The sequence below is a fragment of the Grammomys surdaster genome, unplaced genomic scaffold (genome assembly GCF_004785775.1).
Source record: "Grammomys surdaster isolate TR1022 unplaced genomic scaffold, NIH_TR_1.0 225, whole genome shotgun sequence".
Taxonomy (NCBI): Eukaryota; Metazoa; Chordata; class Mammalia; order Rodentia; family Muridae; genus Grammomys; species Grammomys surdaster.
This window is the reverse complement of record NW_021604670.1, coordinates 246,864-261,085: the sequence shown is the minus strand read 5'-3', so window position 1 is coordinate 261,085 and position 14,222 is coordinate 246,864. Positions and strand designations below refer to the sequence as shown.

Sequence of the window (14,222 nt, the reverse complement as noted above, 5' to 3'; positions counted from 1 at the left end):
GCAGCATGGGAGGACTTTCACATCTCTGAAACTCAGTTCTTTCAACTTGAACTGGAATAAAGGGTGTAGTGTTGGCGGATGCTTGCAAAAAGTACTCAAAAGTACTGTTATATAGCTATAAAGTGGGACATAATTATAACACAAATGCTAGAACTTGGGTTGTTTTTCTTCCATATAACCCTATAAAACTTTCAAAGCAGTTGTGGTTTGATAAATTACAGGATAATGGACTCTTAAATCATAACATTTGCAGAGTCTATTTTTTCTGTTTGTAAGTATAGTATGTGCTTAATGAATGTCCATATGGAAGATGGATAAGGACAAGGGGGAGGTGGGCAGCACAGAGAGGTAAAGAAGAAAATTGCCCATTGTTCTTACTTTTCCTCTTAAGCTTTGTTTTTAAACATGTTGCTTGGCATGAATCATGTCTGAATTTTGAGGATAAAGAGTCAGTAAATGGAAGTCCCTGAATTTGTTTCTTGAATCAGGAACAGGAATAAGCTAATTTTCTTGGCATTTATTTTTCAGTCACCAAAAACATTGATTGAGCAATTGCCATCCGCTAGGTATTGTGCAAGGTTCAGAGGACACACAGTTGAAAATGTGACTACTTTCTATTGGTACTTATTTCTTCAGCTGCTAATTTCTTTTCAAGCAAGCTTTCTGAGGAAATTTGGGATAAACTGAAAGTTTTATACCATATACAAGACCTTACCCAGCATTGCCGAAGGCTGTACTTGTCAAAATCTCATCTCATGTGTTGTTTTCTGATGTACGTGCATAATCTTTTTTCGCTACAGATTGTGAAATGTTTATTCAGAAAGGAGAAAGCCTGCCCCACTCCTACCATCTCTTACTATTCTCAGATTCCATTTGGGCTTCTAGTCTCAAGGGCAACCACCCCTCTAACCTCTGCATGGCCTTAAGATAATGAAAATGACCCTATTCAGATGCATGTGATCTCACGAATGCATTACCTGTGTGCTGGTGTTCAGTTCAAGATGACACCTGGTAGGACAAAAAAAAAAAAGAAAAGAAAAAAAGAAGAAGATCTCCCCTGAGAAAAACCAGTAAGAGCAGCTACTTGCTGGTTCAGCCAAGTGTGGCTGGTATCTGTGTCTCAGGATTGGAGAGTGAGTGCCCTAAAAGGAACAGTTTGTTATGTGTCCAGCAGACATTAGAAGAAGCCCTGAATATGCTGTGTGCTAAAAGCAGCTGACGCAGTGCCATCATTTGGTTCCATTCTCTCATTTTTGAAAAACAGGGGACAAATTCAAATTTGTAGCAGAACTGGGGGTTACTAAGACTTGGATTTTTTCAAATTGTTGACTAGGACAATCAGTGTGCTCCATGGTACACAACATTCCATTCTCATCCTAGTTTTAGCTTCTTAGTTGATCCATTCTAAACTAAGATAAATCTATAGTGACTACTTAGTAGAGAGGAAACAAGTAAAAATGTTTTCACAATTTTCTTCTTTCCCTATTTTTGAGACTTCCTAGAACTGAATGAGCTTGTAATGTTAGGGTTGCCTAGACTACATTCAAATGCAGCTGGTTAGTAAGGTTCATTGACAGCAGTCCCTGTGAGAGTTTTGTTACGCTAAGGACCATAGTTGTCAGCCACCTTTCTGTTAAGAATCTCACAGCAATACCTTTGAGGCCCCAGTTTTCTGAGATATATGGACAGTAAATATTAGCTACCTGATCTTGGAGAAAATCCCCAGTCTTCATGGTGAAAAGCCAACACTTAGGAATCAGATTATCTTAGTATGAGTCATAACCCTGCTTCGAAAACTCTATACTCCATGAAGGTACTTCTTCCAAAGCCTCAGTTTTCTCATTTGTAAAATGAGTATAATAATAGTTGAATCAGGTTAGTAGGTTTTTTTTCAAATAAAACAAAACCTAGCTATAGTAAGGTAATATAGTAAAGGTTGCTAAAATTTGCTCTTTTTTTCAGATTCTTCCTGTTCCAAAACTCTGATGTCCTAAACATGGGGCTCAGACGTCACACAAGAAGACATCAGTTCTATGTGCTTGTGTAGAAATTTCATACACAGAAATGTCAGTCAGATATTATACTTAAGAAGCTGCCACCAGTTCACCAGTCAGAGAAAGAGGGATGAGTTACTGTAGTCTGGGTGTGGTAGACAGGAGAAGGTGCTGGAGCCATAGTCTACAGTGCTGAAGTCCTGGAAAATTCCTCTTTCATGGGAGCCCTGGATTGGATGAAGGCATTACCTTTCCTCCAGCTCCTACATCTCCTGTAGGGCTAATCTGGACCAAGACTGTGTGCATTGTAGTCCACAGGGACAGCCTCTATTTACAGAGTAGAACACTAGGCTTGATCTGCAAACAAATAGGCCCAAGACCCTTATAGGTTGAGGCCCCAGGGCTAAGGTTACCTATTCACTGGAATTAATTTTCTATGCTGACCAACACAGAGTCTTTGCTGCTGCTGAGCAATTGGGCACTGAGGGTGTAGACTTTGGAGTCAAAGTACATGAGAACATTTATCAGGGAGACTTAAAATTTCCTAGATAATAAGGAAAATATTTTCTGAGAAAGTAACCCTGAGTTAAGAATAAACAAGAGTTCACCTGGGAGTGGGTTGAAGAACAGCATTCCAAGCAGAGGAAAGTGCAAATGTGTTGAGTTATGAATGAATGGACATCCTTTACTGTAGATTCAGAGCTGGGTGATACAGAGTTGATCAGATGCGATCAAACTGTTCTCTCTGCATCCCAGTGTCTGCCCTACCCTACTCATCTATCACCTCCTCTTCATATTGTAGTGATGCAGATTTTTAAGTCTCTGGCTTCCCACAGCATACTCACAGTATGTTGCACACATGTACACACACACACACACACAGAAGGGGGGTCTTGATGTCTACTTGAGTAAATGAAGGTGGAGGAGCTCTCTGTTATAAACCTCACTTGCTCTCTAAGTATCAAGGCATCCAGAGAAGCTGTGTGAACAGCCATTTGTCCTCTTGCTAGGAGACAAGTCTCTGCTGCCTGACAGTTTTAGAATAGGGACTTGTCTTTCACACCTGGAGCTTTGGAATGCCTGGAAATAGGAATGGAGACATGAGTGTCCAAAAGATTCAAACATCACAGTGTTCCTTTGCTTCGTTGACTTTGGGGTACCCTGTGTTCCAAAGGATCCCAGCCAGACATGCTTGGTTCTTACTCGCACTTTGACTTTGGACCTGTTACTTAACCTCTGAAGATTGCAGATTTTCCTTTGGTGTCTGTTCATTAATTATATCTGCTAGACAGTGTTAATATGAAATGATCCATGTAATACAAAGAATAGAGAATGGTATTTAATGTGCATAGATCTCTCATAACTGCCATTTTATGTATGTAATTATAGTTGGTATTAGTCTGACAAGGTAAGATGACACATATGGACCAGAGTAAAGCAAAAACAGAATATACCCCCTAGTTTGCCCTTGGTTAGCTAGTAATTTTTTGTTATTACTGTTTGTTTATTATTTTATACTTTTAAATTTGAGTCCATATATGGGATTTTTACTCCTTTTTTATGTATCCCCTCTTTCTTTAAAAAAAAGTATTTTTTGCTTGTTTTTAGCTTTCTTACACACACACACATGCACACACATATACACATACACCTCTCCCCACCCCACACACACACATACCCAATCTCTTTTCTTAAGAAGATTTTGTTTGGTTTTACTTTCTCACAGGAGTAATTGGAGCAGATGTGAGAGGTCATGGACTCATCTGTGAAGGACAGCCAGTGACATCAAGGCTGGCTGTCATCTGCGGAACATCATCTTGTCACATGGGGGTAAGTGCACCACACTGAACAACAAGGCAAAAACACTGGAGGCAGCCCAGAAGATAATCCTAAACTACTGGCTCCTTTACCCATCTATTCTTTCTGTCTCTCCCTTCCCTATCCCAAGCCTGAAAGATTTTGCGAAGTCTTTTTCCAGAGGCCATCTTGTTGATGAAAATGGAAGGGTGCTCAGTGAGTTTACCTAGGCTTCAAAGCTGACAAAGCCATTCAGGTATCTCTCCTCAAAGGGTGGCTATGTCTCCCCTGCAAACAGGTGTCTATTTTCCTTGGCCACTGAGCTCTCCCTCCATCGATATAAATCCATCTCCCTGGGAGTGGCCTGATGATCTATAGAATCAGGCTGCATATCATGACTTCAAAAGAACACTGATAAGCAATTTTCACTGTGTTAATTTTTCTCCATGAATTAGTGGAAAGGCTTTCTCCAAGATTGCAGTAAAATTTAGTGCCTGCCCTAAAATTTATATCTTTTTTAAATGCATGAGTCTGAAAGCATTCCATTTCGATAAGTACCCATTTCTACCATATTTTTATTTAAAAGTCATTACTCTGTTAAACTGAGATGGACGACTCCTTGGATTTTTCCCAGATGAGTAAAACCAAGGAGGAAAGTGGAGGAGGAGGAGGAGGAGGAGGAGGAGGAGGAGGAGGAGGAGGAGGAGGAGATGAGCAGAGGATGGAGCAGGATACAGGGCAGGATCCCTGCAGCAAGGGACCAGAGCTCTTAAATAACTGAGCGTTTCTTCACAGGCAGATGCTTTGGTTGAATAATATTCCTGAAACTTTCTCTTTTGTCCTGGCTACTAAACTCTGGGAACAAAGGGATAGCATAAACTTCCCCATGGATGAAATGGGCTTATAAGAAAATATTATGGCCCAGGGTCCTTGAAAGCAGATTAAGCTTGAGATCACTATGCTACACATCTGATTTCTGCTAGGCACTTAATCTCACCCACGGTCTCTGTGTAGAGATGGTTCCTAATCCCACATGGGGTCCCAGCTTTCTGCAGAATATGGAGTTTTCTAGCTGCTCTCTCATAGCATGAGAATTGAGTGAGTGCTTTTCTCAGGGAGCATCTGTACAAGGCAGGCCTGTGACTACCCGTCTTATTTTTATAGAGCAGAGAGGAAACAGTGGCTGACTCAGACGGGAACTCTTGGTGGCAGAAACCTTCCCGATGTGACACTTAGGCTGAACTTTAAAAAACTACATTTTATTTTGTGCTTCTCTGAATTCTAGGCAATATAATGTCTTTGTGTTGCCTTTTGTTGAAAATAGGTTTGACTCTTATATCATATATCCTAAATGCAGTTTCCCTTCCCTCTACTCCTCCGAGGTGTTCGTCATCTCTCCTCCCTTCTAGATTCAACCCCTTTCGGTATATTAGAGAACAAACTGGCTTCTAAGTGATAATAATAGAATAATAATAAAATAACAAACACACTAGAGTAGGGCATTACAGACAAACAGAAGGAAAAGAGCCCAAGAAAAGATACAGGAAACAGATATAGAAACAGAGACCCACTTGTTCACAATTTGGGAATCACATTAAAAATCCCATAAAACACAAAGTGTGTGCGTATCTCTGTGTGTGTATATATAAATATATATATTTATATATATATATCTGTTTTTATACATGGCTGGTTTTAGAAGACTCACCCACTCACTCTCAGCAGCCCTGTGCTAGAAAGACAAACCTACAGAGGCTAAGTCTTCTTGAACCAGAAGTGTGTAACAGCAGCCAGTTCTTCCTTCTCTTGACAAGTGTCCTCACTGAAATTATTTAAATCTCTACTGTCTTCACTGGGGCACATCTTATCTAGCTTCCTAAATCTGTGTCTCCACACTTTTACCCCTCCAGTTCAGACTTGCAAGCAGAAGCAATCCCCAAGGAGTGAGTTGCCTTTTTCAAAGCTTCCCGCAGTGCCACAGTCTCTTCATAGGGCGGCACTAGCTTTTCCTGCTGAATCCTGGTTTTACAAATTAGAAAAAGAAGACTGAAAGCTCTAGTGCCTTCCTCAAGGTCACAAAATTATTAATTTCTAGAAGAACCTCAAAGCTCTCTCGGTATAGTTTCAGAGCTCCTACGTTTTAATGCTTCTTGATATCATGTGTTCTTATCCCATGCCCATTCTAGAACAAAGAGATTGGATGCATTCTGATTTCCAGATACAGGTTGTAAAATCTCGTATTGTTTTGGTCCTGTGATCTGAGTGAACCCATCAATCTCTCTAAGACTCAGATTCTTCATCCATTATATAAGAGGCAAGACTGCTTATACCAGAGAGTTTGTGGATAACATTCATTTTATCTGAATGTGATGTGCAGTTCATAGACACGCAAAAATAGTAATGATACTTATAAAAATGTCTCAGTGACATAAATAGCTCACATGAGACAACTGTTGGGGCTTTAACAGATTTGATGGGCAGCTGCAGTTGGATACAGTGAATGGTAGTCATAAAATGTCAGTTTATTGTCTTGTGTTGGACTGGAAATACAGTCCCCACCACCACCTTGCTTTGTACTTGCTAGTGTGACGAGGCCTGTAGGCTAGAGGGATTAATCATCCACTTTAATGCTCTGTCAGGAGGGCTAGATTGTGGTCTTGAGTAGCTTTGATCTCCCTCAGGTGCTGGGAACACAGCAAGCAGGCAACAATAACACCTTTGTGAGGTCTCTGAGAGGCACAGGGCTCAGAAGGCACTCCCAGAGAAGCTCAAGGATCCCTTTGTTGTGGGTCTGGCAAATAAAACCACCAACTGTCAGGGAAAATTCACCAGCAGAACACAGGTACCAAGAGGATTTGCCAAGAACTGGTTTTAAATGTGACCTGAAAGATTCACCTTTTTCCCCCATCTGTCATTTTTGATGTCTCCAGCTCAATGCTTAATTGATGCAGAATCCCTTGGTATATTTTGTGCTGATAAGGTTGCCTCTTTTGGATCCACCACAAAATAACAAATGAATAAATGCGTGACCAAATAACTGAGTATTGGTAGGCTCTCAGAAGACTCTCATCTCCAGGTCTCTATTACCTCTAGGAATGAGGAGAATAGGCCTGAGGCAGAGAGCATAAGACATACTAATCCAGCCTTTGATATTTTAGAAGATACAATGTGGGCTGCACATTCATCTTCCTCATGCATGATTTAATTAACAAGGAGGGAACGCTGTTCTTTTGTAACTTTATGAAAGCAGAGCTGCTTGCTCAGAGTTAATCACTACCAACTCTTCAAAATGCAGGATCACACACAGCAGGGGTTAGCAGGAGGCCAAAAAGTCACAGGGTCAGAGGGAGCTAATCCTTGTGACTGATCCAGTGCCCCTTTTCAGGAGCTGTCAAGTCTTGGCAGCTAGTTCTCCAGTTAGCTTGTCCAATGGGAAGGAGTATTCTCCATGGAGGTTTGGTGAAAGCTGGGAGGTATCAAGATTTCCCCATCTCCTGTGAACCTAGGAAGAGGAATGTTCTAGAACTGAGTGGACGCTGAGTCTCAAAGCAATGGCTTCTTTGCTACCTGCTAAGGGATCGCAAGTAAAATACCTAAGCTCATGATTAATCTCCTTTCTTTGTTTCTTTGTGTCATTTGTCAATAGTGGTGACTTCCCATAGCCATGTAGAGAATTTAGTGAGATCATCTTTATGAACAACTTTGCAGAATCCCAAGCACAAGATAGCATCTATTGTGTTACTATTTAAGATGATTCATTAGGGTAGAGCATAATCCCTGTGGTAATGGGTTACAGTTGAAGATATCACAGCAAAGTCTTCCTTAGTTTAACATAGGGAATATGAAGGGATATGCGTACATAGAGATCAGTCCGCCTACATGCCTCCAGTTCAGTCAGCTGAGAGAGCATGGAATGTACAGATATAATGAAATACCTTGGGCCAGGTATTTTATAAGAAAAGAAACATGTTTCGCTATTAGTTCTTGGAGGTTGAGAGTATAATGATAGCATTGGATTTGGTAAAGGGTCTCGTGGCAGGAACACTACATTGTGGTTGGGTTGGTGGCAAAGAGTGCTGGCCAGCTCTCAGAGAGATCATATGGTAGAGCATAAAAACAGAGTCAGAGAGCATCCATTTTTGCACTCTCTACTCTCTTCCATTGTGATCAGTCTCTAGAATATTCCACTTCTGTTCTCTACCTGCCTCCGTACTCCTTACTACGCTCTCACATAGAGGGCCTGATCTCGCTATGTCTCTGGAACACACCAAGCAGCATTTAGATTGCCTGTTGTCTGACCGCTGTACTATTGGGAAAGACAGATGGAGCCTGTGACTCTGGTGACTCTGGGCCCTGACAGACTAAAGTCTTCCTCAGACCACACCATGTTGTTAATGCTAGATAGTGTTGCTAATTGCTCACTGTAAATAACTCAAACCACCTGAGGAAAACCGTCCCCCACACCTCCAAAGCACAGGGTAACTGGCTCTATCTAGGGATGCTACAGATATGCAATGGCTGCCAAGGAAAAGGGTAATGCCTAAACCACAGTGAGGGCTAGGAAACCAGCTTAGTGTTCGCTTCCCTGGCCTGAAAATCTGAGTTCAGTCTCCATAACCCATGCAAAAATACTAGGCCTTGGGAGTGCACTTATAACCCCAGCATAGGGAAAGCAGAAACATGAGGGTCACTTGAGTTCGTTGGCCAACCCAACCTAAGCTCTAGACCAATGTGAGATCTTGTCTCAAAGGAAGTATATGATGTTCCTGAAGATAACTCTTCAAGTTATCCAGTAGTCTTCATACACACAGGCATACACACACACACACACACACACACACACACATGTCATACACACATGCATTTTAAAAACCACAGTGCAAAGATTCATGGCACCCTTACTGGAATGGTAAGAATGTGGGAAGCCAGAAGTCACACACTACTGTGTAAAACATTTCTTCAGTCTCTCAAACAGTAATATCTATGGTATAATCCAGCCATCTCATTCTATGAAAGCTGGGATGAACTATCTAGCATTATGGTTCTGGAAGCTTACCAAGAACTCAACAATCAGACGAAAGGTCAGAAACAAAAGCCCCAGGAGAGTCTGCCAGGCATCTAGCCTGAGCCCATCTTCCCTGAGTATTTGGGGAATGGGATGGTAGATGTAGTCCCTTCCCAAGGACACAGGGAAAACAGCAGAGGGTCGAAAGTTCTAAGTGACACTCTTGGTGAAGTGACAATAACAACAAATATTTATCACGTTTTATAATAGCCTGTGAAGATATATAGTTATCACAACTTCATGCAGCTATCAGTTATCTCATCAGTATACAAGGAACGATCGCAGTGAAAGAAGCTAGCTACCAAGGGCACACAGCTAGCGAATACTAGCTAGGGTTGCAACTTCAACTGTGGAATTCCAGAGCTCCTATTCTGGGCTCTTAGTATTTGTGGGAAAGAGGCAAGGGTACCACGAGGCATATCTTCTCCAAAGGCGGATAGGAACTGTAGAGTTGAGGTTGGACTGCTCTACTACAATGCTACATTTGTCCTTCTTGCCAGCATTACAAATCACTGTCATTCAGGAGGCCACTAGCATAAAGATAACAATAAAAATAAACAGCATCACTTGTCACCATCCTCCCATGGGAAGAAAGTGATTATAAGACTTTGTGCAATCTCCTTTCTTTCCCTGGTGGTTTGTGGTCAAGTACTAAATCTGGAAATTTGAAAACAGGGCACCAGGTTCCCAACTCATGACAATGTTTTTGTGGAAGAGCGTAAATGAAAACCACATTGATTTATTTTCTGTTTTTTATTTAGTGGGTTAATAGTTCTATGGCTGCTGAGGGGATACAGAGCAGTGATGGAATGGTTTGTGCCTTTCTTGCAACTCAGTGGGTCATACTTGATGTGGAACACAACCACTGTGGAGCCTGCACTGAGCACTGTGCAAGATACCAAGTACTGCAATATATGTGGAGTCACTGGCTCCTATGTGGCTTTAACTCAGGATATAATGATCTGCTTACTAGCCTTCTTTTACAAATTTTATTTCTCCACTCAATTGGAGTGCACAAGCTCTTATTGCCTAATTTTTACATGTTGAGTAAATGTTCATTCACACTTTTGATTTTGCCAAAGAACTAACTTGCCTACTTTTCAACTTAGCCAGTATTTAGAGCCCCAGAAGAAATATCAAAGAGACCAAAGTTACAAACTCAGTGGATTTCTAGTTAACTTGCTCCCAGTGTTATATATAGTAGATGCTTAGGAGGTGTTAAGTGAATACATGACCAGGCATACACACAAAATTATAAGGTAGTAACTATAGAAGTTTTCTGAAGAGCAGGTTACATCTTACTAGTTTGATGTCTCTGGTATGGTTGAATGTACAGCCATTGGAAGGTATAGCACATGAAATAGTTTATAGTGAGTTAGGCTTTGCCTTCTCCCTCTAACTAAAGACTCTCTCTACACAACTCAGAAGTCAAAGTTGCTACTGGCCCATGGGAACTAAGCTATTCAGTAAATTATATTTTAAAACAGGTTCAAAACAAACATATTAAATTATCAACCAATTCCAGTTGCCAAAACTCTGATTGGGTTTTCAACCAGTGGTTTTGTTTTATGTGAAGCAATGTGAAGAATGAAAAAATGTTTTTGAATGATGGATCTCCTGCCTTCATGCCTTCTGACATAAATTGGTCAAGATTCTCATGACTGAAGCTCCTCTCATGCGTATACCTCAGTGGTTCTCCGGTTTCTATGTATCTCCTGACTTTGTCATTTGATATCATTTCTGAAGACTTAACTAGATTTTTCTTAAGTTGAGCTTGGGTTCCAAGAAGGAAGGGTAAGTCCCAAAGGAATAGACAGGTACTTTTGTATGCACAAGAATTAATTTTTCTGTGGTATGCAGAATTACATTCTAGTCAGCTCATAAGGAAGGGAGCCATGAATACTAAATAAAGATGGCTTCACTCTTCCCATAAATCTCTGCAAAATTCTGATTTCTAGCTCAGCATAGCAGACCCTCTGATGTTCAGCCTAGGAGACCCTGTGATGCTCAGCATAGCAGAGTCTGTGATGTTCAGCATAGCAGATCCCATGATGCTCAGCATAGAAGAGCCTATGATCTACTCCCTGTACAACTTTTACTCATCACTGGTGTTGCAGCTCTTGTTCTGTTTTCTACTAGGTACCTCCATATACTTTTATCTAAACTCATTGTGCCAGATATGTTTACACATAAAGAACCACTAGATTTGTTTATTTAGTTACTATTCTATACTACTAGATAGATTATTACTTTTTGTATTTGTAATATTTTAGGTGGAAAAAGTAAGTATAGTAGACTACAGTTACACTTCTGAAAAGAGAATATATTTCAATCACTTACCACCTTCCTATTGCACACATGTTAAGCACTCACTGTGCTATTTGTTACCCCAGCAAATGTAGTCATCATTATATTGTGATGCCAGTGGGTTAGAACTATTGGGAAAATATCAACAATGTTGTGACCCTGGGGTTCCTATGCTACGGTTTTAGCCCAGTTCTTCCTCTTCCTATATCTCAGTGCTCTCTAACTTTCATGTCCTTTGTAATAATAATAATAATTTTTAAGAATAATGATAGCTAGGATGTATTGGGTACGAGTACCAATATATCAAATGTGCCAATTTCCCCTTGACAATCTGTATACATAATTTCTAATTATAGCAACTATATTAGAATCCTTTAATGGACAGAACATTCACAGCTCTATAATAAAGATGCAAATGCCATATTTTTCATCAGAATACAGTGTAATATTCGAATTAAACAGAAGTTAAAAGTTTTAAAATGAGGTTCACATAAAGTACTAAATAGATTACATTTCCCATGTAATATATGATGGAAGTGACATCATAGAGACTTGTGCATACATTCTTTGAAAGACACCCTGGTCCTTGATGAATATCTTATGGTTGCCCCTGCAACCAGTTTGAGCATTTGGCATGCTCTTAAAAATCTGCCAGAACCTAAAAGGAGCCACATAATCCCTAGAGAAAAAGCAGACCCCATGTGCAAAGCCCCAGAGATGGACAGAGGACTTGTTCATGGTGGTTGTTGAGTTTTTTTTTTTTAATGGGGTTTCCTCTTAGAAAGAAATAAAGTAAGAATAAAAAAAGAATAAAAATAAGAATTTTTTTTCTCGGTGCTTTTCAGTGTGTGAAATATTTAAGGAATTCAGTACCCAGAATGCAGGATGGCAGTCAGGACAGGTGATGTTTTTTTTTTTCTTTTATTCCTTTCTTCTTTCCAAAGAAAGCTCAAAAGAACTGAATGCTTTACTCAATGTACCACAGCTAATAAGCAAAAGGGCGACAACTTGGATGCCCATGTATGCAACCCCCAAGCAGTTTCCATGGCATCCTCAGCTGCTCAGATTTCAAGTGTCGTATAGCTGGTTAAAGTCTGGTTTGTTACAGAAGGGACTCCAGGTTACATGTCGTTAATTGCTACCCTCTCTAAGTTTTCCATTGAGCTCTAAGCCAGTGCAGCTCAGCTAATACGCATAAAACAGACCTGAGAAACTCCAGCCCCAACCATGAGGGCTGATTTAGTAAGGTCTTCTGGAAAGCAGTAGATAAGTATCTGTCACTTCATTTTACTTTATTTATTTACTTATTCGTGCCAGGCTAATACCCGGAGCTTTGTGTATGGTAAGCATGTGCTCTACTAGGGAGCCATGCCATGAGCCACAGAATCTATAATTGTAATGTGTACACAGGCTGTTCTAATGGGGGATTTAAAAATGCCTACAACAAATGTCATCAGAGGACAACTGTATCTTTCCCCAGCTATGTTTTTTTAGTCCCTACCAAAGGACATTTTATATAGACAAGAGCCTAGATGTATGCTAAATGGTCTTAAGAGTGAAGTAAATAAATAAAAAAATAATAAAATATGAATAATGTCAAGCTGGAGAACCCATCCCTAATTGGTGTGGAGCACACTACAGGGGTCTCTCAAATCTCTATCCTTTCAAACATGTCCTTTGGTAGGCTTAGGTCCAGCTGTTCTGAGGAGCCATGACAGAGTATCTGGTAAAATCTGCTAGCAGTTAGAGACTGTGGAATTTTTATGTTCTCTTGAATAGTGAGAGAGACTGTTTGTATGTCTCTAAAGACAAACCCAGAAACCAAAGTGCAGATGCACCAGGGCACAACAGGAAACCACAAAAGCCTAAGATCTTTCCATGTAAATAAGAAGCTGGCCTTTACTTTTGAATCCACAGTGCAGAGTGGCGCACAGTGGTTAATCCAGCTTTTTGCCTAGCTCCTCTTTGAGCTTGAGCACAGTTAAACCATGCCACAGGATAAAGAGCACTTAAAAATGCTTGTTTTGATCAGGACTTCAACAAGCTTCGTTTGTGTTAGTGAACAATTTGGGGACACAGGTGCAGTTTGGACTCAATACCATTAACTGGTCTCCCTTGTTCTCCTTGCAGTGATATTTGAAACCCTACTTCCCTTCACAAAGTTATATTAATCCACATAAATGCACGGGACATTTCCTGTTGATAAACCTCTTTCACATGCCCCATCCTGGGACCTCTGGTCCAGGTGCAAAGTGGAGAAACAGTGGTAACAATTCACATACTTTTTGTTGTTGTTGTTGTTACCTCAATGTACATTTGATCACTCCTATTATATTGGGAAGTAATTAATACCATGCAACTGATCATCATTCTTTTGTAGATAAGGAAAATATGGTAGGAAACACCCATAGGTTTGTTATTAGGTTGGCAGACCTGCGTTTAGTATAGAATGCCTTAGCTCAAGAATATCTTTCTTGTTTAGCACCTGCTGCGAGCCAGGCATGGGACATAACAAAGAGTAGAAGTAGACCTTGCATACTTTTACCCATTTTCTATTAATTTTATTGTAGAATAAGATGTTTTTAAAATGTGAAAAGGAAAGAATGGAGGGAGGAAGGTGGAGTAAAACAGGAGTGGGTAGGGATGAGGAAGCCATGTGACGGCCAAGCCTATGTTTATTGTGACTGTCCTGATAAGTTGATGTGTCACTTATTGTACCCAACTCAAAATTCCACATGAGAATTTGCTTTAGAATTTACTGTTTGGAATAAGTTGTATAATTTGAACAAATCAAGTTTTTTTTTTATTTTTCTTGTTTGTTTGTTATTTGTTTTTCCTAATAAGAATTGTTATAAAGCTGGTTATATATTTCCTCTGGTTTTGGGAGACTGAAAGCTGAGGTTGTTACTATAAAAAATTGTCCCAAACTTAGCTGCCTAAATTAACATGTATAGATGTATGCATGCATGTGCGAACTCACGCACTCACACACATACAGAGAGAGAGAGAGAGAGAGAGAGAGAGAGAGAGAGAGAGAGAGAGAGAGAGGGGAGGGAGGG

The 14,222-nt window shown here is 40.3% G+C and overlaps 1 protein-coding gene across 4 annotated transcripts in view; it reads left to right on the top strand.

Annotated features, from left to right (window-relative positions):
- Positions 1 to 14,222, top strand: part of Fggy (FGGY carbohydrate kinase domain containing) — a 363,520-nt gene that overhangs the window by 200,860 nt on the left and 148,438 nt on the right. For all 4 annotated transcript variants that reach the window (XR_003712158.1, XM_028773313.1, XM_028773314.1 and 1 more), the window contains one exon: positions 3,721 to 3,824. Coding sequence is in view for 3 of the 4 variants with exons in the window: in XM_028773313.1 (XP_028629146.1) it covers positions 3,721 to 3,824 (104 nt within the window). In the remaining variant the exon portion in view is untranslated. The remainder of the gene's footprint in view (positions 1 to 3,720; positions 3,825 to 14,222) is intronic.